Here is a 22,001-nt window from a genome sequence, read left to right as displayed (position 1 = left end):
TGAGGAAAGCTTTCAGGAGAGTGAACACCATGAGGGCAGCAGGACTAGATGCAATCCCTGGTCGAGTTCTGAGAGCCTGCGCTGACCAGCTAGCACTGGTGTTCACGGAGATCTTCAACCTCTCCCTGGCCCAAGCAGTGATTCCCACATGCTTCAAAGAGTCCATCATTTTCCCTGTCCCAAATAAACAACAGCCCGCTTGCCACAATGATTACCGCCAACTAGCACTGACTTCAATTGTGATGAAGTGTTTTGAAAGACTGATGAGAGATCACATCCCTTCTTCACTACCTGCCACCATCGACCCACTTCAGTTTGCATACCGGACTAATCGTTCCACAGACGATGTCATAAGATAAGATAAGATAAGATAAGATAAGATAACCTTTATTAGTCCCACACCGTGGGAAATTGTTTTGTCACAGCAGGAAGTGGACATTGCAAAAGTTATGAAGCAAAAATTAGAATACAATAAGAATAAATACAGTACACCACTGTACAGAATAGAATAAAATAAAATACTATATACAGTAGAATAAAATAGAATAAAATATACAATAAGATAAAAATAGAATACAAATGCTATATACAACTGAGTAAAAATACAACGATGCCAGAAAAGATTATTGCACATTAGTGTTATTGCACATTTGTGGATGTGTGTGTTTGATCAGTTAAAGTCTTTGTTGTGGAGCCTGACAGCAGTGGGGAGGAAAGACCTGCGAAATCTCTCCGTCCCACACCGTGGGTGCCGCAGTCTCCCACTGAAGGAGCTGCTCAGTGCTGTCAGAGTGTCCTGCATGGGGTGGGAGATGTTGTCCAACAGGGATGACAGCTTAGCTGCTATTCTCCTGTCACTCACCACCTCCACTGGGTCCAGAGGGCATCCTAGAACAGAGCTGGCCCTTCGGATCAGCCTGTTCAGTCTCTTCCTGTAACCAGCAGAGATGCTGCCGCCCAGCAGACCACACCATAAAAGATGGCTGAGGCCACCACAGAGTCATAGAAGGTCTTCAGGAGTGGGCCCTCCACTCCAAACGACCTGAGTCTCCGCAGCAGGTACAGCCTGCTCTGCCCTTTCCTGTAGAGGGCGTCTGAGTTATGAGTCCAGTCCAGTCTGTTGTTCAGATGAACACCAAGGTACCTGTAGCTGTCCACAGCCTCAATGTCCAAAGCTTGAATGTTCAGTGGTTGCAGTGGAGGATGTTTGTGCCTGCGGAAGTCTACAACCAGCTCCTTGGTTTTACTGGCGTTGATCTGGAGGTAGTTCAGCTGGCACCAGTCCACAAAGTCTTGAGTCAGTCCTCTGTACTCCTTGTCGTCTCCATCAGTGATGAGGCCGACTATTGCAGAGTCATCAGAGAACTTCTGCAGGAAGCACTAGGTGGAGTTGTGGGAGAAGTCTGCAGTGTAGATGGTGAAGAGGAACAGAGCCAGAACCGTTCCCTGTGGGGCCCTCGTACTGCAGACGACCCTGTCCGACACACAGCCCTGAGTCCTCACATACTGTGGTCGGTCGGTGAGGTAGTCCAGGATCCAGGTAGTGAGGTGATGGTCCACTCCAGAGTTCTCCAGCTTGTCCTTCAGAACCGAGGGAAGAATAGTGTTGAAGGCACTGGAAAAATCAAAGAACATGATTCTCACAGTGCTTCCAGCGGTCTCTAGGTGAGCGAGGGAATGATGTAGGAGGTGAATGATGGCATCATCCGCTCCAATGCCAGGCTGGTAGGCAAACTGAAGTGGGTCCAGTGATGAGCTCACCAGGCGCCGAAGCTGAGCCAGGACCAACCGCTCCAGGGTCTTCATCAGGTGGGATGTCAGAGCCACCGGCCTGTAGCTGTTGAGGTCCTTGGGGCGTGAAGTCTTTGGCACTGGTACAACGCAGCAGGTTTTCCAGAGCTGTGGGACTCTTCCCAGCCTCAGGCTCAGGTTGAGGAGGTGCTCCATCACACCACACAGTTGGTCCGCGCAGGACCTGACGACCCTCGAGCTGATGCCATCTGGGCCCGCTGCCTTCTTGCCATTAATCCTCCTCAGTTCCCTCCTAACCTGGGTGGTTGAGAGAGACCGGCTGGAGCCTTGTGTTGAGTGTGTATTGGATGCTGTTGTTGGGGGTGGGGAGGAGTGAGCAGGATGAATAGAGGAGGTGTGAAGTGTCTGAGGTGTCAGAGGTGGAACAGCAGCAGTAGGGGTGGGTGAGTCTGCAGCCGATGTTGGAGACTGCCTCATGGCTGAATCAAATTTGTTGAAAAAATGATTCAGTTCATTTGCCCACCTCACATCCCTCCCAGGCAGAGAGTTCTGATGTTTGTGGCCTGAGATGGTTCTGAGGCCTCTCCAGACTTCACCAACGTTGTTTTGCTGAAGCTGGTTCTCCATCTTTTGCCTGTAGCTATCCTTTCCATTCCTTATCAGTCCCCTCAACTCACTCTGCACCCTTTTCAACTCCTCTTTGGATTTGAAGGCCCTCCTCTTCTGCTGAAGGACAGCTTTAATTTCTGGGGTAATCCAAGGTTTGTTGTTGGAGAAACACCGTATAGTCCTGGTAGGTACGGTGTTATCCACACAGAAATTAATATAGTCAGTGATGCATGTAGGCTGTCGATGTCCTCTCCGTGGTCGTCACCAGAGATGGGCAGTAATCCAATTACTTTTTCAAGTAACGAGTAAAGTAAGGGATTACTATTGCAAAAACGGTGTAATTAGATTACCGTTACTTTCCCGTAGGAACGCTGCGTTACCGCGTTACTAAAACCATGATTTTTTTTGCGAGAATGTCTCATGACAGTGACGTAAGCGAGTGTGACATTCGTGACAACAGCTGTGTGCAGATCGACAGTGGATAACATATCGAGTGCGGGAGTATGAGCGTGCAGCGTTTAAAGCGTGGAAGTACTGACCTTACTTTGAGTTTGATTCCATAAAAAGTGACAAAAACATTAGTGTCCGTTGTGAGTGGGAAGAAAACTTCTTTTTACAGCGAAAAAAACCCCTAAACTTCCAAGCAAACAACGAGTGCACTATGACATAACGGGAAACTCACAGAGAAACTCGCGGATTCTTCCACTGACCGCTGCCCACACCTGCACCAGAGTAAACCTCCGCCTAACCCACTCCTGCTTTACAGGTGAAAATAGAGCAACAGGACCGCTAGTCTTTGAATTTTATTTATTTTCTGCTGTGTTTTACTTGCATCTATTTGAAAGAGTGAGTGTAAACACACACAAAAAATTGATTTTATGTGCTGGAATGTGCAGAAAATAGGTTTAAATGTTAAACTAATTTCTTCCAGTCAGGGAATGGTGCATATAATTACATTTTTGCTTGATGCATAAAGTTAAAAGATTAAAACTAATAAAACAAGTTTTAAACAGAGACTTTTCCATTTGATTACATTTTGTATGATGGATTATGCAGAAAAAGTAGAATTGGGCTGAAAGATCTATCGCTTTATCACCTCTTCAGGTTGTAAATCGTATTTTTAAAAAGTAACTAAGTAGCTAAGTAATTAATTACTTTTGAAAATAAGTAATCAGTAAAATAACTGGATTACTTTTTGGGGGAAGTAATCAGTAATTAGTTACTTTTTTCAAGTAACTTGACCAACACTGGTCGTCACAGATCACCTCCCACACAGTCGACTCAAAACAATCCTTAAGGAAAAACAAGAAGAAAAACACTCAGTAACAGCCATCAAATGCACTGTAGTTTCAGCACAGCAGCCATCCACAGGGTCATATTTTTAAGTATACAAGTTGAAGGTCTTTGGGACACTGCTTCTCTCTTTTTGCTAAGTCACCTCTGTCTCAGCAGGGGCTGTATGCTATATGCTGTAAGCCTAGTTGTGATTGTCAAACTGAGCATAACGACCTTTCCCTACAGAAACGAAACAGGATGTGTCAACAGCTTTTATTTGTTCAGAAAAATACTCTCCCCAAATCTGTTGCCCATGAGCACAACAAAACCTACTGCCACTGAGTAGTATATATGAAATAAAGTTATTACAGTTTGGTAGAAAACACATACGGATCACAAATGCTGACTATATAACAAGATGATCTTTAAATTGTACTTTTAAAGGAAAAGAGAAGTCCAGTCAAACCAGTTTTCTTTTCTGTTAACAATGACCTGTTGTTCAGTAAAATACTCCCCTCGTAAGTCTGTTGCCTGTAAGCAGCACAGGATTGTGTGTGTGTGTGTGTGGGGGGGGGGGGGGGGTTCAGAGTGTGACCCCATAAAGACTTCTCTAAACCTGCTGGTCTGGAAGTCCAGAAGTTCATCTAAACAAAAGGCACCTAGACTAAAACTGACATAGTTACGTTTTTCCTACCATGAAACAAAGAGAAGATACGATCTCTCCCATGCTCCAAGGATGTGCCAGAGCACTCTGGAATTCACAAAAAGTCTTGTAGTGAACAACAGCCTAAGTCATCAAAAGGTCAACATGCAGTATTCTACCATATGCAAACTTATATCATTAAAAGATTATACTGACTACTAAGTACAATTTTTCTATTGACACTGAGATCCCGACGAGGCCTCCTTGCAAGTAAATTGATCGATCGCTGTTGCCTTGTTTTTCTTTCATGGGAATAAGTCCTTGATACAGCATTGGTCTGTGTTCAGACCCAACAATAAGGCTTATAGGTTCAGAAATTGGTCAAACTACCAAGAAGTTGAGTTATGAAAATAACCCAGCATTTTTTAGTATGTATGCCATTATGTTTTTGTTTTTGTTGGCTATTTTCCTGCAAAGAAAAATGAGGTAATCTATCTTTTTCTGTGGAAAAAATGTAGAAAATGTAAAATGAATTAATAGGATGTATTATTATTTAGTTCACAGCAGTTAGTAGGTATTTCATCCTGTTCTTCATGTAGTGGAAACAACACTTGTGATACTGTAGTTTTTATAGTTTGGGGCCCTCTGGAGATAAGTCCAATTTAAATAATGACCCTTCACAATCCTTCTGTGAATTTTTCCATTTTATGCACTATAAATACTGAGTGCGGTTCAACTGGCAACCATGTATGAATTTTGTTTAAATTTTAAACATGGAAGATTTAGACTACAGTACTTTTTTTTTTCATTTCATTTTTAACAAATTTCTTGTTATTCTCATCATTAACACTAACACAGGTTTGTGGCCAGGAATCTAATGGTAAATGGTTGCTGTCTCTCAAGAGGTACAAATAAAACTGGTTTTACTGGACTTGTGCATTCAACTGACTTAAACAATGGCACCGGAGATAATGTAAAAAAAATATACATATGTATGTTCCCCATACAGGTTGTACCAGTTTAAGACACTCCATTTTGTGCTCCCTGTCTTTTTTCTTTTTATTAATTGGAAAAACATTTTGTTTTGAACATGTCGATGAAATTTCTTGAGAACCCACAGACATGATCAAATCTATGGAAAGTTCATAGAAGAGGCCAACTGAACCTTCAGGATTTGAAAACTGTTTGTGTAGAAGAATCAGTTAAAATCACACTTGATGCATGCGACTAGTTTCTCCATACAGGAGGTGTGTTGAAGCTGTCATCACCAGCAAAGGATTTTGTATGAAATATTAAATACATTTCTGTAAACATATTCGATACTTGACTGGTCTTTCAGTTTTCATTATTACGCAATTTTTATGGACCGCTATGGGTTGATTTATTTGAATGTGTTGATTCGATGGGTTGCTACCAACATGCCAGTAGCACCTTTAGAAATACTTTTACTTAGAAAATTGGTGATGTGTTCAATACTCATGTCACCTTCTGTATGCTACACTATACTGTCACTCAGTTCTAAAGCTACTTCCCACCAATGTCCATCTGCCTTAATTAAGATAGGCACAATTTTATGACATATTGGTTTAAGTTTCAATGGTAAAAACATTCTTTAAGCTATAGATTGGAGAAATTAATCCTAGATGCCACTAGATCATTTTGATGTTTGGGTCAAAGTATAGGATAGTATAGGAGGAGTTGCAGATGTAGCTTAGACTTTGGATAAAATGAATCAAGCTTTCACATTCACGGATTTACATCAATTGATCTTAATTGTAAAAATGAGCAATAGACTTTGTTGGTCTAAAACAGTTTTGAGCAGTTTATAATTTATGGATATGGCAGGTTATACAGGAAATGAATGTAAGATAATGAAAATATCTTACATGAAATAAGATACTTTATTACTTTACTTTTTTTATCCCAAGGTTGGGCTCACGATTTTTTTTTTTTTCAAAAAGGTCAAATCCTGTCAACCAGCCATCCCTTTCTCCTCCATCAGAACGCTGCTTAAGAGGAAAATGACAGGGCTGTTTTCCCTAACAATGAGGTAGGAGCGTGGGCCAAGATGGTGGTGCTGTTGGTTGGAGTGTGTGTGCGTGTGTGTGTGTGTCTGTGTGTGTGTGTGTGTGTGTGGGGGGGGGGGGCATTATTATTACAGAAACTGGATTTTGAATTGTGAGTTGACAACAAACGAGACTCTTCCATTGTAATCAGAAGACGATTGATTTCACTTTTCCTGATTCTATTTTATACAAACTTGTATCAAGTGAAGGAGAGAGCATTTCTAGAAATCTTTCTAACTTATTGTTTTTCTTACCTTGTTTTTTTTTATCTGTAGGAATAAAACACATAAAAATAACCATAATGTCCCCAATTGATTTTGGACTTTCTGGACAACATTTTGGCTGCCACCATGTCAGTGTTTTGGAGCCAGACATTATTATTACTACCTTCTAGCCCACTAGTGACCTAACCAATTGCAAGGAGGTTTTCAGTGCAGTACCATATACAGCTTTTTGACTAGTTTCACTATAGTGGCTTTTAGCATTGCAAGCAATAGCGGAATACACATTTTCCCCCATTGAATGATGGTTCCCAAAATATTCACCAACAGCATTGTAAGCCTGCATGACTCGGGCTTTAGCAATCTTCATGAATTACCTATGTAAAGACATTTATCTGTTAATTGATGCTAAATATTGGTATACCTGTCAAAGGAAAAACAATGAAGTGAGGCCCAAACTTTATTTGATTTATTTATTTAGTATTATTTTTAATATTATTATTTTTTATTAATTTCTCTAAGTAAAAATGATGGAATCCTCTGCTGTCTGCTGTTGATCATCCTCGGTTCTACTTCCTTATATACAAGGTATGTATTAAGGCACTATTTTCAAAAGCATATTGATATGTAATATCTATATGATGTAGCAACCTTTTCAAACAATTTATTTTGTTATGTCTTGTGGTGCTTATTTTTCCGGTATCAGATATTTAAGGAACACTATCCTAATGATAAAATTATATCCTGAACAAGAACCAAGCCACAGCATTAATTTGGATGACACACTTAACTTTGGGTAAGAGATATTCAAAATTTGGACACCATTGTCTGGTAATTATAATGTCCCATACTTGTATTTGATTTTTAAGATGTTGTTTTTAGTAGAATAAACACATGCAGCTTGTGCACACAATTTAGGAAACTTCTGCATCAAAGTACAGTTAAAATAAAATATTTTTGGAGGTTAATGTTACAATAGCACTTGTGACAAGCAGACAGTAACCAAATTTGAAAGTGTGTTTAAAAAAAAGGAAGAAAGAAAAACCAGAGCGACATGATTAAAGAAGCATTTACACAATAAAACACAAACTAACTATAGAATAAAATAACCTGCTTGGGAGTGTTCATAAGTAAGATTTTTTCACTCTCAATAAAGGACAAAAAAGCAAAAGAAACACTGGAAGAACAGTCTTTAGAGAGTTTCATGATTAAAAACAGTCAAAACACTGATAACAGCTGTACTGTTACAAATGAATTAACATCTCTGGTGAACTGTAAATTCAAGTTGTTTTTAGTTCCTCATATTCATTATCACATATATAGGGACATGTTCCTGAATTAATTTAAACAAGAATATATAGATTGTGTTTTAATTAAGTGTGCCTATGCCAAAAGGCACACTTATTACTATTTCTCCGATTTATTATTTTTATTATTATTAAGTGTGCCTATGCCAAAAGGCACAGTTATTACTATTTCTCGGATTTATTAAGTGTGCCTATGCCAAAAGGCACACTTATTACTATTTATTCTTATTATTATTATTTTCCTTTTTGTGCAGCTGGATCAGGAATGGTGTGCTATGACTTTTGGTGTTTATTACTTCTATAGTTTTTTAAATATGAATATTTTAATGCTAGTTTTTGCCCATTGAAATGAATGGGAAGGAAAGTGAAACTTAACTTGAAACGAAAGTGAAACTTACTTTGTGGTGTGTTGGCTCACTCACTTAATTTGTGGTGTGTTGGCTCACTCTAGTGGTATGCCAGCAGTAGTACGGCCTGTCTACCCTTATTTGGATTTTTTTTTGTAGCCGTATGAATGGCAAACTACACTCATTGGCAGCGGCATAGGCACACTTCTTCTGGAATTTTCGCTTTCTAGTTTGTTTTGTTCTTTTAATCCAGGGCCAGACCAGCATTTCAGACATCAACATCTTGGAATGCTCCTATCATCTGGGAGGGAATGTTTGATCCAAATCTTTTTGATCAAAAGCACATAGGAGAAAAGCCATCAGTGGCCCTTACTGTGTTTGCTGTGGGACGGTCGGTTCCTCCATAAAAACTGTATTCCTTGGCTATTATACAGTGGTGCCTTCTAGTTAATAGAATTGAATAGAATGAATAAGAAATGTAGGCATACCTATGCCTGAATCAGTTCAATATGGCGAATTTAAACTGTAAATTCTCTAGCCCACATAAGTAATCATGAGGTGGTGACTCTAGTTTTAGTTTATGGGGGGAAATGTGCCTTATACCCCTGCAAAAGGGTTGCAAATGCATATGATAAGATCCACAAGCACAAACAAATGCTTACAAATGTGTACATGGATTTCTGTGTAACTTTTGAGGAGTCACAAATATGTGCTCCAATTCATGCTCAAATACAAAGAAATTTGACCAAACTGTTTTGAAATCCAGACATCTAAACCTGAATAAATTTGTGCACATACATCTACGGTTATTATTATTATTATTATTATTATTATTATTATTATTATTATTATTATTATTATTAGCATTAGCATTATAGTCATGTCTAGGTCTTTTCTTGCTTTCTTGCATGTTGCCTTCTTTGTTGCTTTTTTTTTTTTTTAGCTTTTAAAAATGTAATTGGTAATTAGTATCTGGAGTAGTTGGCCTTTATGACCCATAACCAATAAACACCAGCTTGCCTTGCTGTTTGTTGGGTGCGGACGATTGAACCTTGGCTCAGATTGAAATAATTACTTTTTGTGCATCAAAGATAGTGAAGAAATATACAAACAGGATGGGTTTTGTATTGTTTTGCAATAATTTACAAATAAAAAAATCATTTGTTTTTCTCTGTCTCTCATTAAGGTACCTGGATGCCTACCTCAAGACTTTCCTCATCTCAGCAGAACAACATTTTATGTTGGGATTACCAGTGACGTATTATGTGTTTACAGACTTACCAGACAAAGTACCAAACATCACACTTGCTTCTCACAGAAACATAAAGGTTATCCAGGTGGGAAAGCACACCAGGTGGCAAGACATTTCTATGATGCGAATGAGGACAATATCAGAAGCTATACAGTCAGAGATCCGTCACAGATTTCATTATGTCTTCTGTTTTGATGTGGATCAGGAGTTTAAGGGGAGATTTGGGTCTGAGGCACTGGGTGATTCTGTGGCTTTGCTCCATGCCCACTATTATAAATTACCAAAAGCCCGGTTTACCTACGACAGAAACCCCAAATCTAAAGCCTTCATGGAAACTGGCAATTTCTACTACCATGCTGCTATCTTTGGAGGAACGTGGCAAAATGTAAAGCATTTGGTAGATGCCTGTTATCTGGCTATCAAGGAGGATAAAATAAATGATGTGGAGGCTCTGTGGCATGATGAGAGCCATCTAAACAAGTACTTTTGGGTTCATAAACCAAGCAGGCTGCTGTCTCCAGAGTACTGCTGGGACCAGAGCATTTGGGCCAAGCAGGATATACTTGTCACCCGCCTAGTGTGGGCACCAAAACATTATGACACACTTCGTACTGGCTAGATCGAAAATCAAAGTTGGAATTATTTTATAAGCAAGGGGCTAGCTTGTTAAACGTGTATATATAGGCTTATTTTATGTTGGATTATTAAGTGTGCTAGTAGAATAGCTCGTCTTCCTTTTCTGAAAACTCATCTAATCCAGCTAGGTAAATCTAAATGCTTAGGCTTGGAGGACTGTTGTTCTTTTTTGTAATTATGTTGCAATATTATATATTATTTTGTAAATATTTTAGGTTGTGACTAAATCTGGAGACTTTAATTATAGTTTGGTGGCTAACAAAGGTGAAAATTCTGCTTATGTACTAAAATCTTAAAATACCATAAAGAGAAGCATATCCTCTGACCAGTAGGTTTTTGTGGAATATTTATGGTGTCAAGAAGACAGACAGAAGTGAATTAAAAGGCCTAAAATCCAACTTTCATGGGTGTAATGTAACAAAGAGTGCATTGACAGAGATTTATGCATGTGCTTTTGCTGATAGTTATTTTTGCTTTAATCAAATCATGAATCTAATCAAAAATATGATCAAGAGGTAATAATTTAAAAACGAAGTGATTTTATTATGAATGGGCAATCAGAAGAAGTAATTTTTGGGTGTATTGTGATTGATAAATACTGAAGTTCACATATTTACTGATATAAGGAGAGAAAGCAAATTCTAAGTTACAATGAAGTAATCAGAATTGAAAACTGTATGTGAAGTACAAAGAGCAATGTATTTCTAATCAAGATGATAAGAAGATGATAAGAAATCAGGCTAATGTTATGCAAACTGAAGTGAAATTATGTTGAATAAATGTGACAATTGTAATAAAGTAACTTAGAGAAAGAACACTGAGATGTGCTCAACACCAAATGGTTGGACTGACAAAACACTGGATGATGGCCATGAGTAGTAATATACCTGCACTTTTTTTTGTGTTTTAATTAAACTCTTTTTAAAGGATTGTATAGGTCTCAGAGCTCTGTTATTTAGACATAGGTGATTTAATTTAACTAATTTAGGGGTATTTTAACTAGCTTTTTCTTTAGTGCTCTGAAACACACAGAGGTTAATAGTTTCAAACAGAGTGCCACAAATAACAGGTATCCCTTTAGAAATAAACAGTGATACTTCTAAAAACCGTGTATTCCCACACAGCATTTAATTTAACTAGTTTAGGAAGATTTCACTTTTCTAATAGTTTCACAGGCTAAATGTTTTAAACAGAATACCACAAACAAGATGTATCCCTTTAGAAATAAACTGTGATACTTCTAAAAGCACATATTCACACCTAGCCACACTAGCACTGTATCAACCCCAAGGTTCCTTTAATGCAACTAGCCCTATAATTATCTACTAGTCACAAACACACTGCAACAGTAAGACTTGTTGATTACACATAGATGATTTAACTACTTTTTTCTTCAGCGCTCCGAAAAGACACAGAGGCCAATAGTTTTAAATAGAGCACCACAAACACCAGGTATTCCTTTAGAAATAAACTTTTCTTGTGTTACTTCTAAAATCTACAGATTCTTAACTCTGCAACAGTTAGACAGAGGGGGTTACAGTTAGGCCCCCAACAGTCAGCAAAACAAGTCATAAAACAATAAAAGAGGCTCCCTTATCAAGAGCATCCCAGCACACATCCCAACTGTAGTTCCATTACAAACAGTTTCCTTTATCTTATCATGTCAGAGGCCAACTGAAACCAAGTCCACCTATATAAAAAACACCCCATCAGACACAGTATTTTCCTCAGCACTTCACAACTGCCGCAAGGTATAGCGTTTTAACTTTTTTTTTTTCGGATCCCAGACACACGGTAGTTAGCACACAGTTTGGACATGTAGAAAACATCGTTTGTTTGAAACACATCAGCAGAGAGGTAGAATTCATAGCTGTTCATAAGAGTTTAATTTAATCAAACCTCATTTTACGGATCTAAGTGGCTCCTCATCACTAGCCAATTCACCATTTTATTTAAATATCTGAATTTTCGGAATGAGGATCCAAGCGGGACACAGAGGCTGCTAGTTTTAACACACCAGAATGCAAATATAAATAAAAGCCTGACTATCCTAAGAGCCTAGCTGCAGTGACACCTTTTTTTTTCACACGGATTCCTGGATGTGCGTTCGAGCCGACTTTGCTACCCGCACAGAGCGTTTCTGCCAGTCGGGTGCTGCTTATACAGTAGAGAAAAGCAACAGTAAAGCGTGTTTCTCTGCTCCAAGAAATCCGAGGGCCTTTCACACAGTAAGCATGTCTGTTATACCCAGCGCATAAATGTCTCTGTGTTAGCGCTGATTATTCAAACCCTGTTTAAAATGTGACACATGTTATCCAAAATCGTTTCCTCTAAATTTGCAAAGTTACTGATTTAAAAATTATATTTTTGAATTTTTAATTGCATGACAAACATACGATAGACTCTTGAGCATATTTATATAGCTAAATTCACAATGGTATAACCGTGCTAAATAAAAGAGGCCCAAGCACCAAAGCACTCTAATGCAAGCCTCTAAACTGTATGTTGATAAGTACATGAAGCGTACCTTTTCCTCTACAGCTGAAAACAGTCTGTATCCATACCTTGAGGATCTGCTGAATTGTTTTTAATGGCACTTTTTTTGCTGAACTGCAGATGATGATGAATTCCTCTTTATTGTAGAAACTGTCCCTAAGCTATTGTTGCTCAAACTTACTGAGTTCCCTAGCTACTTCCTTACTATGTCAGTAAACTTTTTGAAAAGGAAGCTGTTGTAGATTTAAAGAAACATCTTAATTAAAGCAAAGGCAAAAAATTGGAATGAATTTTATGTGACTGTTCATATTAAAGCCAACAAGTGAAAATCCAAAAACAGCTCCAATCCTTTGCATTTATGATCCCCCCCTCTCTCTCTCTCTCTCTCTGTGTGTGTGTGTGTGTGTGTGTGTGTGTGTGTGTGTGTGTGTGTGTGTGTGTGTGTGTGCACCCAAACAACCCCTATTTCGACCAAAGGGAGGCTTTCTGGTTAATTAAAACATATTTCTGTTCTTTAAGGTTTGAGTGTCTACCAACTACTGAACTTCCTTGTTCAATAATTTCTTTAGCAGGAAAATGAGAGGGCTTCCCCCCATCTATGAGGTAAGAGTACTTGTTGTTTTTGTTGTTTAAACATAAATGAAAAGATATCTTTTTAATACACAGGATGAGGAATACATTGTTTAATTAACATGCTTTTTAATACATAGGGCAAGGTATTCTGAAATCTTCTGCTACCTGCTGCTGGTTATTGTTGGTTTTACTTCCTTATATTCAAGGTGTGCAACAAAGGCTATATTAGTGTAAGTGTATCTAATGAAGTTGCTCATGATTGTACATAACAATCTTCCAAACAACTTATTTTTGCAGCATCAGATGTTTAAGGAGCACTACCGTAATGCCAAAACTCCCAATGACTAGTAAACTGGAAGAAAGACATAATATAAATTTGGATGACACACTTAATTTTGGGTAAGAAAATTGACTCACCATTTGTTAATTAAAATTATTTTCCTTTACATCTATTTAATAACATATTAATATAATAATAATAATAATAATAATAATAATAATAATAATAATAAAAATAATATTGTTGTTATTGTTATTATTATTATTATTATTATTATTATTATTATTATTATTAACAACTTTTTTTTAAAAAACCTTAAAGAACAGTGATGACTACCAGTAAACACCCCTGGCAGTTCCTGTGTAACAAGCAGGAATTTGATACTGTGGTCATATTAACTGATTGTGCAAGATGCTAAACCACCTGTTACAAAAACATTAATCTCTTAATATTTACAATTAAATGCTACAAATTTAATAGACATGCATGAATTTTAATCAAAAGCTAGCTGGAAAATAACAATGGTCAGCTTATTTCAAGATATTCTTACTTTTATCCAACTTTAGTTATTATTAACACTTGAAAGAAATCTCGGTCCCCGGTTTCTCCGTGGATCGGGTTTCCTCCGAGGCGTGGGCACCTATAAGCAGAGTTTTGTATAAGATTCAAAATTATTCAAAGTAACACTCAGGTATGCCGTTCAGCAGGTTAGTTACAGCGCCGGGAGTAGCTTGGGAGAACAAGGAAACACAGACTGCTTCAGGTTGCTTTCCCAAAATCAACTCAAAGGTTTATTCATCAGACAACAGTTTATATAGAGGAAAAAGGTTCGTGTGTCAGCAGATTCTCAGTTCAAACCGGTACAGACCAAATAAGGAAGCGTCTTCCTGCCCTCTGAGCAAAGAAGTATCCTTTGTATAGTTTATCAGTTCAGCTACAATTTATGATTATCCCAGCAAAATACACTCCTAGACATAGAATACAGAGTTCTTTCATTAGTGAATTCTGAAACAAACCACCTGGCCTTTAACAAGCTCTTTTCTAGGAGATAAAGAAGGGAGGATGGGAGTAAGGAAGTGATCTCTGTGGTGTTTTCGACCTTGGTACCAGCCTGTGATTCTTACACATTAATTCTTGGGTCACAGAGAAAGAGAAAAACAACTAGTAAATGGGCCTTATTGAGTAACAGTTTTCCTGTATAATATCACTATAAAACAATATCCTGTAAATGCTACCATGGTATCAAAATATCACAACAGTTCCCCCCTTTTATCATGAAATGATAACATAGTATAAAGACAGAATGTAATAACATAATATAAAGACAAATCATAAATGTGAAACAAATCATAAATGTAACTAGTCCTTCGAGTAAGCTTAATATCAAAAATTCTGAGAGCGTATACATGGTATCATACAACAGACAATAATAATCAAAAACAAAATAATACATGCTGCAACGGTTACAAAGGCTATAATTAGTTCCTTCCATTTTCCAAACGTGTCCTGCAGCCACTTGTCTAGCCACTGACCGTGACCTGCATTGGCTCTTAGTTCTATCTGCAATGCTTCAAGTTTATTCATAGCTTGTGTGAATGAACCGTTAGGGGCGGTATTATTGGGAATGAAAGTACAGCAAACATCTCCAAACATCGTGCAAACACCTCCTTTCTCAGCTAACAGCATGTCTAAGGCCATCCTATTTTGCATGGTCATTAAAGAGGTAGCAGACATCTGTTCTCCTAGGGCCTTAAGGGCCGTATTGGTCAGATTGGTATGTCTTTGCTGATGGTAATAAACATAATTGATCCAGGCTACGTTTTTGTTTACCTGTATCCACGGTAGTATTGAGGCAAACCCTGCTGATATTTCTCCTTGTGCCTTTAATTCCTTTGGTATCCCGCGTGGAACTCCTATAGCATCTATGTAAACGTTATGTGAGTAAGTGGAGCGTTTTGTACGTCTGCTGGATACAGGCAAATCCGAGGTTTGTTGTATTAGTAGTTCTTGAGCTAAAGTTACTAGACCACAGGTACCGGTCCAATTAACAGGTAAAGCTACTCTAAGGGTATTATTGCACATCCAATAAGCATGTGGGATTGGTCTGGTCAGGCGCGAAGCTGTATAGCCTTTTAATATGCCTCCCCAATATGAGTCGTTCAGTGCGTTGGGGGCATACAAGATTTTTACTGAATACTTACTAACATATGCCTGTATATAAGAAAACATATCTCTATCTTCTGTCCTGTCAATACTCGCTGATAACCATGTTTCGGTACAGCGTGCTCCTGGAAAGTCAGAAAAAAATGTATAGTTTTGTGCGTCATAAGTTATGTCTTTAAGCTTTGGTCGGTGTATGCATATCATCGAGATATTTGGGTGATGGCGCATCTGTTTTGGGGGCGAAAGAGGTTCAGTCCGGTCTTCGGGGCGCTTCATGCAAGGGTAGGAAGTGTTGTCAATCATTCTGACATCTGTACCAGAGACTTGTCCTGCGTATATGAGTAAACAATCTAAAGGACTTAGTTCTGCTCGCACTTCCATCATGATTGCTGTTAAGGGCCCCTTTTTATCATTATTGAATAGCATCTTTGTCAGGGGAAAACCTGAGATTGGGTATCCCACTATAACCTGTTCTGGATTACCCTTTGAACAGACATAACAATTACTGTTTCCTAAATCACGAGCAGCTGTTCTAGCATTTTCATACCAGGAGTTAACTCCTGCTCTAGAGGGCGCATAAAATGGTTTATTAGTGGCGTCTATGTTGCCATTTACTGATTTTAGGGAACGTGAAGAGCGTATTAAGTAGGTGTCTTGCAAAATAGAGCATGAGGTATTGTCAGCAAAATACGACCTGCAAAAATGTGAACATGGTTGCAGTCTACAATACAAAATAGTAAAGAAAAATCCTAAAGTTAATTCGATAGATATGATAAATAACCTAAATATATAAGAAAATATATAAGAAAAACAGTTCTTCAGTTGTCTCCTGGCCTGGTCCCAGGTTCGAGAGACATTGAATAAGCGTCGTATGATGACAATGGGCATTTCATTTTCTCCATTACCAGGATGGAATGAGTCTAGCTTTATCAGATTAGACATCATGTGGTACTCTCGACTTTCTGTGCAGTCATATGATGTCTAGTTATGTTTGCTAGAATGGTCGTGACCTGGTGATTGGTGTGTAGAATAGTGTCATGTGAGAGTGTGAGCTTCTCGCAGTCCCTTATCATGATAGAGCAAGCTGCTACTGCCCTCAGGCAGGCCGGCATCCCCTGAACAACCACAGGCAGCACCTTTGAATAGAAGGCTACTGGACGGTAGCCACTGCCATGCTCTTGGGCCAGTACACCTGTGCAGGTTGTGCCGTTCTCTGTGACGTACAGATGGAATGGTAAGTGGTAGTCAGGCAGACCCAAACAAGGGGCGGAAGTCAGCGCTCCCTTTAATGCATTGAAAGAGGCAGTCATTTCTGTGGACCACAGTATTCGAGGAGGCTTGTCTTTTTTACAACAGTCACGCAGAATGTGGACATGAAAAGAACAGTCTGGTATCCACTGTCTGCAATAGTTCACCATGCCCAGGAAGGACAACATTTCCTTCTGTGTAGTGGGCCGAAGGACGGAGGTCACAGCTTTGACCCTGTCTGCAGTCATGGAACGTTTTCCGTGAGACAGTGTGAATCCCAAATATTGAACAGAAGTCTGACAGTACTGCATTTTCTTTGCCGATGCTTTGTGGCCGGTCTGTTGGAGGTGCTGGAGAAGCATGTGTGTAGCAGTTTGACATAGTTCCTCACTCGGAGCACAGAGGAGGAGGTCATCCACCGTACAGCCCTCCGGAGGAGTGAAGCTGTCCAGGGTAGCATGGACCACCATTGAGAAAGCAGCAGGGCTATCTACCATGCCTTGTGGCAAACGTGTCCAGGTGTACTGCTTATTTCTATGTGTGAATGCAAATATCGGCTGTGTGTCTTCATGCACAGGCACTGAGAAAAAAAGTGGAACACAGGTCCACCACGGTAAAATGTATAGCTGTGGATGGAATGGATGTCAATATGCTGGGAACGTCTGAGAGGTGGCAGAGGCATAATGACTGCATTAATTTGCCTTAAGTCTTGTATGAAACGCCATACGCCAGGTTTGTTAGGCTTTGGCACAGGATTGACAGGAGTGTTATATGGAGATACTATGGGCTTTATTACTCCTGTAATCAATAAATCTCCTATGATGACATCAAGGGCTGTGGCTTTTTCGGCGGAAATGGGATATTGCTTGACATATACTGGCTTGTTGTGTTTCAGCTGTGCGTGATAAGGTGTACAGTCAATAAATCACTGGTGTGAGCAGTTATCATGTTGTTGAACAGTGTGAGAGAGACAAAAGTGTGGCTCCCAGTCATGGGATTACCTGGTAGTGGCGTCTGTACACGTTTTTTGGCACAGTGTGTGACATGGAGTACCGGACAAAAAGGATGTTGCTTTCATTCTCTGCTGAGGCGTCCAGCTGACACAGAGGCTGTTCCTTCTCCATGATGTCGGTGCATAGGGCAGAAAAAACATAAGCTGTTATCAGTGTCAGCAAACATTTCACCCTTTGTGTTAAATGAAATACACAAATTCATTTTTGCTCTGGGTGTCTGCGGCTGCTGGAAAACGGAGCTAAATTTGCACCTCTAGCTTGTCTACCTTGTGGATTAAAATTCAGGTTGTAAGACTCCAGCCTAGATGTGGGACCATTATTGCATGCTTCCCTTTGTTGCCAGTTACCTTGACTGGAAGAGCTCTGCTGACGCCTAGTGGCAGGAGCTTGTCCTGCATTTTGTGGTTGAGGCGCGCGTGCTCTAGTGGAAGCTGCAAATTGACACGCCCTAGACCAATGTCCTATCTTTCCACAGCAAAAAACACACATCTCTATTCTTATCTTTCTGTCCTCTGAAACCTCCCTGCTGTGCTGGGGCAGGTGGTACTCTTGCATACATTAGTTTCTCACTTTCTTCTGGATCTGTCTGAGGTCTTTGAATTATTCTGACCCATGTTCAGTGACTTCCAGAGGGGTTTACACGCTTGAAGGATTTATGTTAGTATTTTTGCTGAGGCACAGCTGAGGTTACTTTAATTTTATTGCTAGCAATTTTATCTTTTCTTTTGTTTTTGGTGAGCAACTTCTCACTTAACGAGCAACTTCTCGCAAAACAACAGGCAACTTCCTGTGTCTTTCTGCTTTTAATTTACTTTATTCGGGGACTAAGGAGGATTGTCAGTGTATCCCATTTATCTGGGCCACTAAGTAAAACTTCGTCAACATATCCCGTTTCTTTATGGATCGATCACTGAGAAAGGTATAATACAGTCCCATATAAATATAAAAGACACGTATTTACCTTTGTCAGTGGATCCCACTTCTGACACCAAGTTGAAAGAAATCTCCGTCCCGGGTTTCTCCGTGGATCGGGTTTCCTCCGTGGCGTGGGCACCTATAAGCAGAGTTTTGTCTTTACCCTATAAGATTCAAAATTATTCAAAGTAACACTCAGGTATGCCGTTCAGCAGGTTAGTTACAGCGCCAGGAGTAGCTTGGGAGAACAAGGAAACACAGACTGCTTCAGGTTGCTTTCCCAAAATCAACTCAAAGGTTTATTCATCAGACAACAGTTTATATAGAGGAAAAAGGTTCGTGTGTCAGCAGATTCTCAGTTCAAACCGGTACAGACCAAATAAGGAAGCGTCTTCCTGCCCTCTGAGCAAAGAAGTATCCTTTGTATAGTTTATCAGTTCAGCTACAATTTATGATTATCCCAGCAAAATACACTCCTAGACATAGAATACAGAGTTCTTTCATTAGTGAATTCTGAAACAAACCACCTGGCCTTTAACAAGCTCTTTTCTAGGAGATAAAGAAGGGAGGATGGGAGTAAGGAAGTGATCTCTGTGGTGTTTTCGACCTTCAGGTACCATCCTGTGATTCTTACACATTAATTCTTGGGTCACAGAGAAAGAGAAAAACAACTAGTAAATGGGCCTTATTGAGTAACAGTTTTCCTGTATAATATCACTATAAAACAATATCCTGTAAATGCTCCCATGGTATAAAAATATCACAACAACCTTGGTCAGTTATGATGTGAGGGGGATAATTGTTATGAAGTAGTCTGCACCAAGCTTAAGGTTGCTCAAACTCAGTATAATGACATATGAGATGATGAAAATAAAGAAACTATCTAAACTAATTAAGTGCATAGAGGCATTTGATCTGCTTGATAACCTGTCATTTATCCTGGATAAAATATTACTGAGATATAGAGCACATCTATAATAGGAACTCATAAGCCAAACCTTGTAGACAACAGCTAGGGCTACAGGATTGTGAAGCTGAATTAAATGTGTGGACACTGCTAAGTTGATGAGCATGTTACACATTTTCTTTTATTTTTATTTATTTGTTTTTAGAACAGAAGCTGAGTGTGTGACAGGAAGTTTGCATGCCCGTAGGAGGAGACAGAGGAGTTGTTTCTAGGCAGCATTTAGCTATGATGAAATGTATGCAGGAGTAATTGCTTATATGCTTAAACTTAATTGATTAAAGTGATTGTTTTCTTTTGGAGCTTTTAGTGGAATAGGCGTTTATAATGATTTTCTTGTTAAAAAGGTGACTTTAGATTAGAATAGAGGAACTTGCAGCAGCGGCAGTTTCTGTACAGGATCAACAGATGTAGGTTTAATTAAAGGAGCAGATACCGTTGTAGTAAAAACTACCACAACTTACAGGCCAGTTAAACCACAATATCCCTTAAGCACAGAAGCCAAGACAGGGATCAGGCCAGTAATTGCAGATATGGAAAAAGCTGGCATTTTAGTAAAAACTACTGAAACAACCTGTAATACTCCGATTTTCCCGGTGAAAAAAGCAAACACGGGGAAATATCGACTAGTACATGACCTTAGAGCAATAAATGACATAACAGAACAAATCCCACCTGTGGTGGCGAATCTACACACCATTTTAAATCAAGTAACACCAAAGGAACAGTGGTTTTCTGTAATAGACCTATCCAATGCTTTCTTTTCTGTACCACTACACCCTGTCTCACAAAAGCTATTTGGATTCACTTTTGACAACCAGAAGTATACCTATACAAGGTTGCCTCAGGGATTCCAGAATAGCCCCACTCTTTATGCAGAAGCTCTAAGAAAATCCATGTCACTCTGCACGCTTCCTGCCCCAGGTAAATTCCTGCTGTACGTTGATGATATTTTGATCACAGGCTACACACAGACAGATTGCAAAGCAAACACACTGACAGTTTTGCAACATCTAGCAGAACAAGGCCATAAAGTCTCATAGCATAAATTGCAGTTGTGGAGCCAAGAAGTAACGTACCTTGGCCACAGACTGACAGGACAAGGCAGACAGCTGTTAGACAGCAGAAAAGTAGCTGTACAGAACGCTCCTAAACCTGTCACAAAACAACAAATGATGAGTTATTTAGGTCTCTGCAACTTTTGCAGATGTTGGATACCTGAATATGCACTGCTGGCCCAACCTTTGCAAAACCTGATCTATGGCAAACACTTAGCTCTGAAAGATGAAATAGAATGGACACCAGAGGCAGATAAAGCATTTATTGACTTAAAACTTGCCCTGCAAACAAGCACAGTTTTAGCATTGCCTGACTATGACAAATCTTTTTATTTGTATGTTGACGGAGGTGCTGGTTACATGAAGGCAGTTTTAACGCAAGCTTTCGGGGAAAAACAACGCCCACTCGCATTCTATTCCTGCAAATTAGACTCAGTCGCATCAGGTTTGCCGACATGTGTACAATCTTGTGCCGCTGCAGCAGAGGCAGTTAAAAAATCGGCTGACATTGTTTTAGGACACACACTGATTATTAAAGTTCCACATGCTGTAACTTCCATTTTGCTACAAGCAAATTTGTCTTATTTGACTCATGCAAGACAGCTTTCATATGTAGGCACTTTCACAGTCACACATTACAATCGAGAAGTGTGGTCAACTGAACCCGAGCACACTACTTCCAACGGAAGCAGACGGTGACGCACACTGCTGTATAAAGAAACTTGATGAGGAAACGAAACCACAGCCTGACATCTATAGTCTAGGTCGCAACTGTGTCGGTTACGCAGTAACCACAGTAGACACAGTTTTAGAAGCGAAAGCTCTAACTTCATCTTTTTCAGCACAGAGTGCTGAGCTCATTGCCGTCATACGTGCATGCCAGCTATACAGAGGTCAAGATATAAATATTCACACTGACAGCCAATATGCCTTTGCAGCTGTACATCACTTTGCAAAAATATGGCAAAGTAGAGGCATGGTAACATCTAATGGCAATCCAGTCCAGCATGGACATCTATTAAAAGAGCTATTAAATGTCGTAACGTTGCCCAGACAACTAGCACTATGCATGTGTGCAGCTCACCAGAAAGATACGTCAGACATTACTAAAGGTAATAACTTTGCAGACCAGGCCGCAAAGAAGGCAGCACAGCATCCTGTACAGACTTTGATGTCTGAAACT

General features: G+C 39.4%; 1 protein-coding gene across 1 annotated transcript; it reads left to right on the top strand.

Annotated features, from left to right (window-relative positions):
- Positions 1 to 6,300: 6,300 nt before the first annotated feature.
- Positions 6,301 to 10,091, top strand: LOC308398957 (N-acetyllactosaminide alpha-1,3-galactosyltransferase-like; the record flags this gene model as incomplete). The annotated part of the gene is made up of 5 exons (XM_080885860.1): positions 6,301 to 6,329; positions 7,089 to 7,154; positions 7,273 to 7,362; positions 8,474 to 8,611; positions 9,407 to 10,091. The coding sequence occupies 5 exons, from the start codon at positions 6,301 to 6,303 to the stop codon at positions 10,089 to 10,091; spliced, it is 1,008 nt and encodes a 335-aa protein (XP_080741986.1).
- Positions 10,092 to 22,001: the final 11,910 nt, after the last annotated feature.

This window comes from Rhamphochromis sp. 'chilingali' (genome assembly GCF_963969265.1).
Source record: "Rhamphochromis sp. 'chilingali' genome assembly, chromosome: 6".
Lineage (NCBI taxonomy): Eukaryota > Metazoa > Chordata > Actinopteri > Cichliformes > Cichlidae > Rhamphochromis > Rhamphochromis sp. 'chilingali'.
Note: the sequence above shows the minus strand (reverse complement) of the source record. Positions and strands in the feature narration are given on the sequence as shown.